This window comes from Takifugu rubripes, chromosome 17 (assembly GCF_901000725.2).
Source record: "Takifugu rubripes chromosome 17, fTakRub1.2, whole genome shotgun sequence".
NCBI lineage: Eukaryota > Metazoa > Chordata > Actinopteri > Tetraodontiformes > Tetraodontidae > Takifugu > Takifugu rubripes.
Genome location: NC_042301.1, coordinates 1,396,913 through 1,408,428, shown reverse-complemented (window position 1 = coordinate 1,408,428; position 11,516 = coordinate 1,396,913). Strand labels below are relative to the sequence as shown.

Below are 11,516 nucleotides of genomic sequence, written 5' to 3'. Positions count from 1 at the left end.
AGACAGTTTTAGAATTCTGAGAACTCCCAACAACATGTAGTCAGAAGGTAGAATGGAATATTAATGGAATAATGCTAAACAATGATGAAATCGCACGGCTCAAATGGTCTTATTCGTTGGCTCGCTTCAGCAATAAGCATGAAACCAGATTCATTATTTATTTCTGCAGTTACATTTCCACGGGATCATAACGTATGTTGCCGGGATAATTCCAGATAACGTCACCGGTGCGTGTCAGCGTCTATCTCCACATGTTCCCCCGCCCTGACGAGGCCGGACGCATCCATCAGAGACGCAGCTCGACGGAGGACAACGGCAGGACGATCACCTGGAACCCGCTGCTCCCGTTTCCCTGCTCACCTTCGGACCGATGCCTCAAATATTCGGTGAGTGGAATCATCCCACGGCCTTTTGCGTGCGTTCACCGCCGAATTTCCTCTTTACGAACGCACATTCTTAAGGAATGAAAGGGTGATGTTGCGTGGGTTAATGCCTCCCACGTGCCCTCTGTCATGGTGGCATATTGGAGCTAAATTACCTCTAATCTGGATTATGGTGAGCACCGTCTGGTCCTGTAACAGACCAGAGAGAATAAACTGAAGATTAAAGGGTTAAAGTGTGGGGTTGAGAGAGGAGGTGGACTTTTAGTTTTAAACCACAGGTGTTGTGTTTGGGTAGAAAAGCCAATGAGTAATTACACGATTATAACTGGAACACACGGGTCTGTGGTCCTGAAATAATTAAAGAAGCTGCTGCCATCGGAGATCATGTTCAAATGTTGCTCTGTTAAACTTTAACTCTCTCTCTCTGCATACTGTATTTACATAATCTTTACTCCTCCGTGTTTCCATGTGACCTCCCACCAAAGTCTCTGGGCAGCAGGTTTTTAAGGCGTTTCAAGTTCAAGGTGAGTCCGATTCTCCAGCGTTAAGCATCACCGGCGGCCTCAGATGTGTCTTGAGGAAAAAGTGACCCTGCTTTTCTGTTCCAGGTGGTCGGTTCTCCGCCAATAGCTGCTCACCAGGGCGTATTTCTGCCCCAGGCTCCACCACCCCCGGGCCCCTTTTGAGTGGTTCATTAATAGAAAGAGATAAATAGTCTCTGCTCTTCAACCCCTTTTTTGAAGTCGGACGGGGAAATAAATTTGAGCTCGGCTGGAGGACGCCGCTCCCCCGAGGCTGTGGACCATGCAGAGGCGCCGCTACTGGCTGACCCTGGTCTCGGGGACGCTGGAGTGTCTGTGCTTCGCGGGCGTGGTGTTCGGGTTCGCCTCCCTGGTGTTTGTGCTGAAGGAGGAGCGCTACTTCAGCCAGCTGTGTTCCGGCGTTCCGGGCAGCAACGGCAGCCAGGGCGGCACAGGTGAGCCCCGGCCGCGGGTCGCAGGTGGACCTCTGTGCTGGTTCCCTCAGGGGTAACGTGAGCGTTACAGGACTGCTGTCATCCAGCCTCTCTCCGTCTCTGCCCTCTCAGACTGCAGCAGGCAGGACGAGCGCTTCTCGCTGGTCTTCACCGTCGCCTCCTTCCTCAACAACTTCCTGTGTCTGCCCAACGGCTTCCTGTTCGATCGCTTTGGCACCAGGGTCACCCGGCTCCTGGCCATGTGAGTTCAGCTGCCCAACATCCCAGAATAGAAAAGGCTGAACAGCAGCAGCAGCTTCCAACTCTCAATACTGACCTTAAAACTTGTCATCTTAATATTCACCTGGTTTCAGCCACCAGTTTTACAGCTTTGAACAGACTTTATAATGCAGATGCGACACACACACACACACACACACACGCACACACACACACACACACACACACTAAAAAAGCTTACATTTATATTTCTCTATAGATGTTTGTACACAACTGGAACTCTTCTTGTGGCTTTCTCCAGTTCAGGTGAGCACACACACACACACACACACACACACAAATCAAAGCCAGAGCTGAGCGGCTCAGTGGGGTCAGAGGTCGGCAGGTCGGCGCTCCGCTACACCTGGAGATGGATACGGAGAGACGGTTTGGGATCTGAGTTTTTCTGTAACTCTTCTGTAAAATATTCACAATCTGATTCGTTATTTGACTTCAAACTTTCCGTTTTCTGGGTTTTAAGCTTAAACAGTTCGAGCTGCTGTTCGTGGGCTTAGATGAAAAACATCAAACAAAAGCTGAAATCAAACATCTGCTGCTTCCTGCAGACAAAGCAAATAGAAGGCAACAGCTGGATCAAACATGTGGAGGAAATCTATGGCCGATTTCAGCAAATGTAGATCACATCTGCCCAGATCTGCCAGACAGATCACATCTGCCCAGATCTGTCCAGACAGATCACATCTGCCCAGATCTGCCAGACGGATCACATCTGTCCACATCTGTCCAGACGGATCACATCTGCCCAGATCTGTCCAGACAGATCACATCTGCCCAGATCTGTCCAGACAGATCACATCTGTCCACATCTGTCCAGACAGATCACATCTGTCTGGACAGATCACATCCGGAATTCCACATCTGGATCTGTTATTGACGGAGGTATTTATCCTGGCTGGCCCGGCCGCTCCACCGATCCCCGGCCGCTCCTCGGATCCCTCCACTGATCCCCGGCCGCTCCGCTGATCCCCGGCCGCTCCACCGATCCCCGGCCGCTCCTCGGATCCCTCCACTGATCCCCGGCCGCTCCAGTCATCACGTCCTCGCGTGTCCCACTAATGATTCCTCCTGAACTTCTGCAGCGTTCTCGGAGCTGCTGTTTTTGGCGGCGCCCTGCATCGCCGTGGGTGGGATCCTCCTCCTCCTGACCAACATGCAGGTGAGGCGCCTGTGGCACCGAATGATCAGTAGGTTACGAATTCCTGAACCCTGTCGTTGGGGGGGAAGGTGGGGAACCTGTTTGCTGCTCATCGCTCCACCATCATCACCCTCTACAACGGCGCCTTCGATTCTTCCTCTGCGGTGTTTTTCATCATCAAGGTGCGGTCGTTGTGTTCCGTCCGACCCGCCCGGTCATGATGTCATAAAGCCGATGGGTTTATTTGTTGCCTTCTAGATTCTGTACGAATGCGGAATCTCTCTGCGCACGTCCTTCCTTTTTCTGTCCTCCTGCAGCATCATCCACCTGCTGAGGACCTTGTTCCTGATGCCGAACTCACACATTCCCTATCCTCCCCCGGAGCACTACAGCTACGGGTGAGGCCGGGGCAGATCTCCCAGGAAGCTGCTGCCCCCTGACCTCACCTCATGGGTGCTCTTCCCTCCCACAGGCTGAAGTGTCAGAAGGCCAACACATACAACGTGGAGCAGTTCGAGGGCGTTCCGAATGGAGCCGTCCCAGAACCGCAGGACAACGTGTCCCAGGAATCAGAGAAAGGTTGAATGATAATGGGAAAAGATTAACAGAAAAGAAAACAATTAAAACTGAGCAAAAGATGCTTCAAACCTTCTGTTCTCCATTTGCTCAGCGGTGAGCTTCAAGCGCTGTGTTTTGTCCTGGTTCTTCCTGCGGCACCTCGTGTGGCTGTCCCTGATGCAGCTGAGGCACTACTTCTTCATTGGAACGCTCAACCCCACCCTCAACAGGCTGGCCCGGAATGACCCCGACCTCGGTACCTTGTCCCTAACCTTGTCTTCTCCATTGTCCCGCAGTGGTTGACTCTTCTGCTCTCGCACCCTCAGTGAGCCGGTACACCAACGCCTTCGCCATAACGCAGCTCTGTGGCGTGCTGTGTGCCCCCTGGAACGGGCTCATCATGGACAGACACAAAGGGAAAAAGCGACACCCCGGTAAATCCACGCCGGTGGTTCCATCTGCGCAGTCGTTTCAGTTCTAGTTCTCAGACCCTTGTGACCTCTGCAGGAGAAACGGAGCAGGAGGCCGACCTGCGCTCCTCCTGCCTCTCCCTTTTCCTCACCTCCCTGCTGGGCCTGATCTTCTCAGTCTGTGCCTCAGTCCCCCTCCTCCCTCTGCAATACCTCACCTTTGCTTTACAAGTCATCAACCGCTCCTTCCTCTACGGCGGACATGCAGCGTTCATTAGCATCGCGTGAGTAGCCGCCACACGCGCACTCTTAAACATGCAGCTCGACACGCTGCCGTCGGTCAGGTGGGAAAAAACGATCCTTCTTTTGCTCCGTTTCAGTTTTCCAGCCTGTCATTTTGGAAAGCTGTACGGTCTGGTGATGTCCGCATCTGCCCTTTTCTCCCTGCTGCAGTACCCCTGCTTCACCCTGGTCAAAGGAGCTCTGCACGGAGACCCCTTTTACGTAGGCGCTACAGTAGCTACAGCAAAGCTACAGCTGTATCCAAACACATTCATCAAAACAATCCGTTCCTTATGCTAATAGATCCATAACCAGCTTCATCTGTGGTATCTGCACGTATCTATATATGCTGTAACTCTATGGTGGGTGTGCTGGTTGCAGGTGGACGTCGCTCTGACTCTGCTAACCCTGCTCGTGTTTGTCCATCCCATCTTCGCCTTCATGCACTGCAGGAGACTGGCCCGGTGCCGAGCACCCTCGGACTCCACGAGAGCCGGAGCCTGAAGCCAAATTACAGCTGGAGAAAAAGTTTCCCTTCATTTTCTTTTTTTTTTTTTGCTGTTCAGCATTTTCCTTAATACTGTAATAATAAAGACATTAAATACTGGTAGAGTGTGTGCCTGTATTACACGTTATATATTACAGGCCCCCGGGGCCCCTAAAGGTCTCAGCCAGCCTGGGCTCTGAACATTAATGGAGTGATCATTTATCATTAATAATAGATTTTTAAGGCCAGTCCTGGTCAAGCCAGACAGAAAATTTATTGTGAAAAACAGATGGCACCCAGTTGTGATTCAATACGTGCAAGTCAGCTTCAATGAGGCGTATTTAAGGAGACATTTTAACTATGGTGATAAATGATGGCGCTGTGGGTGAAACGGTCCATGGTACCGGCAGCAGCGCTCAGGCCTGCTCACACCGAATCCAGACACAAAAATAAAAGATGGAGAAAACACGGGAAAGAGGAGGAAAGGAAAGACAGAGGTGTAAAATACCGTAGTAAAACAGCCTAAAACGAATCATTTCCAACCAATCACAAACCTCCGGTTCCTCTCTTAAAGCTAAATAAGCTCAAACACAGCCCAAAAAAACTGCGGCTCATCAGAACGAGCAGTTACGGGCAATTTATTCTCTAACGGGGCTTCACTTTAGAATCCAAGCGTGTTGTAAATGCGTTCCCAGGAACGTTCAATGCGTCTGGTTTGCCCATTTTCCGTGGCGAGCGTGTGGTTGTGGTGCAGAAACAGGATGGAGTCCAAACTTCCTGGAGGGATTCTGCCTCTCCTCGTGCACGAGGCACTGGCGCCTTCCTTTACAAACCCCCTGCACGGCGTCACCTGCCCCAGCTGGGGCAGCCAGGTCACCACTGCAGGGGCTCCTGGGCACAGAGGAGAACAGGTCTGCCAGCAGGAACTCCTCACCAGATATGTCAGTGACTCTTTGGGTCCTCTTTTACAATGCTGACAGCTGGTTGGACAGCAACAGTGTCCGACTAGAAGCCAGTGTGGTCGAGATCTAAGTCACAAATGTGATCTGAAATATTCAATTCAGATTTGAGGTAACAGTGCGTACTTTAGTGTTGGCGTCAAATCCCTGTTTTGTATATAATAAATGTCATTTTGCTGCGTTTGAACTCAATAACGCACCTTTTCCTCCATGAATCCCAAACTGGCCTGATGAGGGCTTCTCCAGAACTTTGCATCCTAATTTCTAATTGCATTCTAACCACGGCTCTCCGGGGGGGGGGGGGGGGGGGGGGGGGGGGGGGGGGGGCAGCGCAGCATCCGGGACATCGTTGTGCTTCGAAGCAGTTTGGAGGGACGAGAAATCACTGTGTGAATCCAAACCTGAAGAGTTAGAAAAAAAACAACAAACAGGTAAACAAATCAACAAACGCGTGTTTAAATTAGGCGAAATATTATCTGGAGACTGGGGGAAACGTGCACAACTCTCACAAACAGGTCTGTAGTACAGGGCGATAGGCTGAAGACCAGTGTAGGGATGAATATTGATCGGCTGAGATCCCAGTAACTGATAGACATGTTTGATCTCTAACAACCTATTACAGTATGTGTAAACTTTATACTTATACTTTGGTGACAGTCATTTGTATTAGAATAATAAGGTTGAACTTCCATAACGTCCAGCAGGGAGAAACACCGATGCTGCAGCCCGGTGACTCCATGTGGGCGGGGCTTAAGCGTTGAGACGCGGCCCACGTTGAGCCCCGCCCACTGGATTTGACGTGGATGTTTTATTGTCTAAAACCCGCATATTGATTTCATGTAAACACACAATTGCACTCGATGTCGGCACCATATGTGCAGAGGCTCCCCGCGTAAAAGTCTCACCTTTTTATCCGCTCTGATAAAATCCTCAACGTGAAATCCTCAAATCTGGCAACCCGAGCATGCGCGTCACCGCCGGCCGTGTTGTTAGCATGAACTGTCATCGTTGGAGGCTAAGCTAAGTGGCTCTGCAGAATTTAAGGTAAGTATTAACCTAACTGTGGCAGAAATAAAAACGTTTGCATCACTACAACTATTAGTTACCCTGCAAACATCTCGGGAGCTTCTGCCAAGATATTATCAGGAATGTCAACTTAACTCTGGATTATTAGTGTTGGTTTATTTAGCATCAGGCACCGAGCACGCTCACATGTGCTGAACGGCATGAGTAAATAGATGTAGGTTTAAGGTTAATGCTCCTGTTTCTGTTTAGCACCTTTGCTAGCTTTATGTCCTGGTCCACGAGCCGTAGCTGGTTCCTCTTCCGAGGAGGGAGGGGGCTGTTGCCATGGAGACATTACGCACAGGGTGTCCGTGACAGTAACCATCCAGTGCAACTTAATAGCATAGAAACCAAAAGAAAACTGACTGATGAAATGGCTTCTTGCCTGGTCCCTGAGTTCCCGGCTGTCTCGGATGCTTTGGAGCATTTAAGGGAACTGGACAACGAGCTGAGAGAAGATGGGATGGCGTTCTCAGCCGAAGCCAGCGTTCACCTGTCAGGAATGACAGCTGCCATTACTGAGCTCGAAGGTTACCGGCGTGCCGCTCAGGAGAGTCTAGAAGCAGAGAAGACAGCGAACGGCACGTTGGCACGTCACATCGACGAAGCCAAAGAAGCCGCGAGACGGGAAATAACGGCTGATGTCGCAGAAGGTCGAGCATCCAGAGCTGCAGAGGTAGATGGGCTACAGAAGCATCTCGTGGACGTCTCGCAGCTGCGAGATGCCATCGAGGAGAGGCAAAAGGACCTCATGAGGCAAAATGGAACGCTGGACCATGAGAAAGAGCGAGTGGAGGCGGAACTTGAAGCCCTGGTTGCTGCTCTGAATGATCAGCTCAGCATGAAAAAAGGGTTGCAGACGCAGCTGGAGCAGAGCCGGGAGCAGACGGAGGTGTTGGCAGGAGGCACCGTCGCAGCAGAACGGGACAAAATCCAGCTGCGGGAACAGATGGAGGTGGAGAGGGAGGCTCTCGCTGCGGCACGGCAACATCTGGACAGAGAGGTGCAGCAGGTGGAGGAAGAGATCAAGCAGCGGATGGAAGAAGTCCGGAGGAGGAGGACGGAGTTGGGCAGAGCTCTTGGAAAGAAGCAAGAGACCCAGGAACATTTAAGGGAACTCAGCTCTCAAACGGCCATGTTGGAGAGCAGTCTACAGAGGGTGACAGAGTCTCGGTCCAGGTGTGAGAAACAGCTGGAAGGTGAGACTCAAAAGCACCAACATCTGAAGGAAAAGAAGGAGGTGCTGAAGAAGGATCTGCAGGAGTCGAAGGTCACCTCCAGCTCTTTGATCCAGCACCTCAGTGAGGAAATAAGCAGGATGGAAAGCGAAATAGAGGAGGGCCAGGCATGGCGGGGGCGTCATCGAGACTCCCTGGCTCAGATCCATCAGACGCTGAAGCAACAGCAGGAGGAGGAGCGCCGAGCCAGGGCAGAGGGCTTCAGAGTGGTGCAGCTGCTGCAGAGGTCCAAGCTGCAGCTGGACCAACGTGTCGCCTGCATCAGCCACCACAGGAAAGAGGTGAGGGAGATGGAGGAGCAGATGGCGGCCCTCCGGCAGGCCGGCGTGCTCGGCAAACGCACGCTCGAGAGGGAGCTCCAGGAGATGAGCACCAGCGTGGAGGCACACGGGAGGACCATCCACCACTTTGAAGAGGAGAGAAAACAGCTAGCGGAGCTGCTGGACACAGGGAGGAGGAAACAGGAGGAGCACGTGGCCAAGCTGACCTCTGATATCAGGAGCGCCAGGAGGAGATACCAGGAGCTTCTGCAAGAGGAGGCGGCGCTTCAGAAGCAGCAGCGGCCTGGGAGCATGGACGCGGACCTGCTGGCGAGACGCCTGGAGCAGCGCAAAGCCAAGTACGGTGAAGAAGAGGCCAGGCAGCGTGAGGAGGTGGAACAGTACGCTGCAGATGCTGAAGGCATCTGCCAGGGCATCGAGGAAAAACAGAGGCAGGCGGAGGAGGAGGAGAAGAGGCTAAAGGAGGCAGAAGCAATGTGGATGGAGGAGGAGGTGAGACACAGGGGGATGGAAAGAATGGTAGAGGAGTTAGAGAAGAGGGAAGCTGAGCTGGGGCGCACGCTTCTGGAGCTAAAGGAGAAGACCAGCTCTCTGCTCCAGCCCAGAAGTGAGCTGAAGGCTCAGCTGGAGGAGGTCCAGCGACGCTACATGGGGATGGTTGAAAACCAAATGTCCGAGCTGAGACACGCAGAGAGGAGCATTTATGAGTGCCTGGTGAAGGAGGAGCAGGTCAGGCTGGAGAACAGCAGGTTCCGCCTGAGCATCACGGCGATGACGGAGGACGTGGGCCGAGCTGAGGACGATGGAGACAGATACCAGGAGGAGACGCGTCTCCTCAGGCAGGAGGTGCGGGACGTGTTGGACGGCTTACGGGAACGCTGGGGAGAGGACGTGTCAGTACTGCGGGACCATCAGCGCAGGGACGGTGATCTTCTGACAGCCATGAACATCACCAGGAAGCGTCTGAAAACCAGGAGGGAGCAGCTGGAAAATCTCAGCACCCGTTTGGAGCAGCAGGTGCTGGCGTTGAGCCCTCAACTGGGAGGCGGAGCCATCCCAGTGCGTTCCCAGTGTCTGTCTGCCGGAGTGTGAGGGAAGAGTTGCTTTATTAACGTTGCTTTTACAACAAAAGCCGACGTTAATGATGCCAACAAGGTCGTGATGATCAAAACCGACTGTTTAATAGGTCGATATGATGCACGGAACATTAAGAAGGCGCGTTTGTTTACTACATATGTTACTTGATTGATGATTCCTCTTATATTTTACATCTTTGTCATTTAGTGGCTGATTTTACTGATGATGCACATTGTATGTTCTCGTCAAAGTTCAATAAAATGATATTTTTGAATGCACAAAACAGTGTCTTAAAAAAGTGGCCTCTACTGACGCCTGTCTCTGCTCTCTGGGGCATTTTATCCTGTATTTCTGTTAGAGCTGCTGTCCAATAAATTATACTAGGAAATGTCAAGAAACATGTCAATACTTTACACACAGCACTAATTTAGTTTATCCAATTATTGTTACTCTGGCAGAAAAATAAAGCAGACAAATAACTGAATTCTTGCTTTTTTTATGGATGGATTTGACACGTTTCTCACTGTGGTGGATCCACCACTAGGTGGCGGTGTGGAGCCCCCCCCGCCGTGACCTTTGAAGGGTCACTGACCACCCACTGTCCTCTGGAGAAGAAGGACGCTTGTGCGGTCCCTCTGTTACAGCCTGACAGGGAAAAGAGCCGATCCACAGGCTGAAAACCAGCTGATTCGGCGACGAAGGTGAGTGATGCCGACGTGGTGCCGTGTGGAAGTGGATTCTGTCGAAATCCGCCCTGTGACGCACTCTGACGTGCACGTGTGGACGGAACGCTGAGTCACACGATGTCACCTCCGTTATGGGAAATAGTCTCGTGTTGGTCAGCTTTTATTTAAGGTTCTAAAACTTCCGAGAGTGAGATGTGGGTCATTGGGAACGCCACGTGCTTTCGGGAATAACGAAGAACTCCGTGTTTCAGCGTGGAATGTTTGTCCGCCGGCCTCGTCCTTTGTTAATATTTCCCTGAGCAAATATGTGTTTGACCTCTGCTGAACCTCCGTTTGCTTTCAACACTGTATGTAGGTCAGCCTGATCCAGCGAGGCCAGCAAAGGTTCTCCGATGGTTCGGAATATGGAATATGCCTCTGACAGACGGGAATAGTTCAGATACAGTGAATGTGCGTGTTTGGGATTATTCTCATGAGAACCTGTGACACTGGTGAGGGGAAGTGAAGCTGAAAACTCACATTTGGAGCGGTCTGTTAGAAGCATGTCGCTCCAGATTTACAGCAACAACAGGCTCCCTCAGTGCCCTCTAAAGGTCAGAGGTCAAAGTGTCATTCGAACTGGCTGATGCCATTTTTAGAGTCCACACAGGGCGGCACAATATAACAGTCCCACACAGTTCTGTCACAGGTTCTATCATAGGTTCTAACACAGGTTCTAACACAGGTTCTATCATAGGTTTTATCACAGGTTCTAACATAGGTTCTAACACAGGTTCTAACACAGGTTCTATCATAGGTTTTATCACAGGTTCTAACATAGGTTCTATCACAGGTTCTGTCACAGGTTCTATCATAGGTTCTAACACAGGTTCTATCATAGGTTCTATCACAGGTTCTAACATAGGTTCTATCACAGGTTCTATCATAGGTTCTATCACAGGTTCTGTCACAGGTTCTAACAGAGGTTCTATCACAGGTTCTATCATAGGTTCTAACATAGGTTCTAACATAGGTTCTATCATAGGTTCTATCACAGGTTCTGTCACAGGTTCTATCACAGGTTCTATCACAGGTTCTATCATAGGTTCTAACATAGGTTCTATCATAGGTTCTAACATAGGTTCTGTCACAGGTTTTTTACTCAAATATTAACGTTTAAGTAGCAACTGGTCACACTTGGCGTGACACAGGTGACATCATCCACTAGTGACTCAGGGCCGTGCCTGTGCATCACGGGTGCGTGGCGGGCGCCAAATGTGTCGCGGCTGCAGCCGTGACGCACCCCTCCACCCCTCCACCCCTCCACCCCTCCACCCCTCCTGGGGCAGCTGTGACGCACCCCTCCACCCCTCCACCCCTCCTGGGGCAGCTGATCACCTGTGAGCCACCCTGACGTCAGACGTGAGAATGAAAATAGATCTTTGTTGATCCTCAGATCATCATCGCCGTCGATCCCGATCGCTGCAGCTGCTCGTTCTATTCGGCTCGCTGTGGAAATGTACGCCAGGGAGCAGTGACGTAACCATGGCGATGGTTTCAACATTTAGACAGGAAGTTGTCACCGCATTACACACGCCGCTGGTGTCGGGCCGTTGCTGCAATAGCAGCAGTGTTGGAAATCATTAACAGCTTTATCAAGAACACACACACACACACACACGCACACACACACGCGCACACACACACACACACACACACAC

General features: G+C 51.3%; 3 protein-coding genes across 5 annotated transcripts in view; all 3 read left to right on the top strand.

The window, feature by feature from the left end:
- Positions 1 to 127: 127 nt before the first annotated feature.
- On the top strand, positions 128 to 4,626 carry slc43a3a (solute carrier family 43 member 3a). Of its 3 annotated transcripts, XM_029851135.1 has the most exons (14): positions 128 to 386; positions 869 to 907; positions 992 to 1,359; positions 1,471 to 1,600; positions 1,838 to 1,884; positions 2,718 to 2,794; positions 2,863 to 2,955; positions 3,032 to 3,171; positions 3,246 to 3,352; positions 3,444 to 3,587; positions 3,658 to 3,765; positions 3,839 to 4,025; positions 4,122 to 4,245; positions 4,405 to 4,626. In XM_029851135.1, the coding sequence occupies exons 3-14, from the start codon at positions 1,188 to 1,190 to the stop codon at positions 4,525 to 4,527; spliced, it is 1,452 nt and encodes a 483-aa protein (XP_029706995.1). In that variant the 5' UTR covers positions 128 to 386; positions 869 to 907; positions 992 to 1,187; the 3' UTR covers positions 4,528 to 4,626. The 3 variants fall into 3 exon arrangements, with proteins under 3 accessions (XP_029706995.1, XP_003972061.2, XP_029706996.1); XM_003972012.3 differs by lacking the exon at positions 869 to 907 and having other exon boundaries at positions 1,127 to 1,359; XM_029851136.1 differs by lacking the exon at positions 128 to 386 and having other exon boundaries at positions 664 to 907.
- Positions 4,627 to 5,842: 1,216 nt separating this feature from the next.
- Positions 5,843 to 9,668, top strand: LOC115253330 (trichohyalin-like). Its single transcript, XM_029851130.1, has one exon. It carries the CDS (start codon positions 6,725 to 6,727, stop codon positions 9,143 to 9,145), a length of 2,421 nt encoding a protein of 806 aa, XP_029706990.1. The 5' UTR covers positions 5,843 to 6,724; the 3' UTR covers positions 9,146 to 9,668.
- Positions 9,669 to 9,808: 140 nt separating this feature from the next.
- Positions 9,809 to 11,516, top strand: part of LOC101067716 (nocturnin-like) — a 6,227-nt gene continuing 4,519 nt past the window's right edge. Inside the window, exon 1 of the mRNA XM_029851146.1 lies at positions 9,809 to 9,831. The gene's annotated coding sequence lies outside the window, so the exon portion shown is untranslated. The remainder of the gene's footprint in view (positions 9,832 to 11,516) is intronic.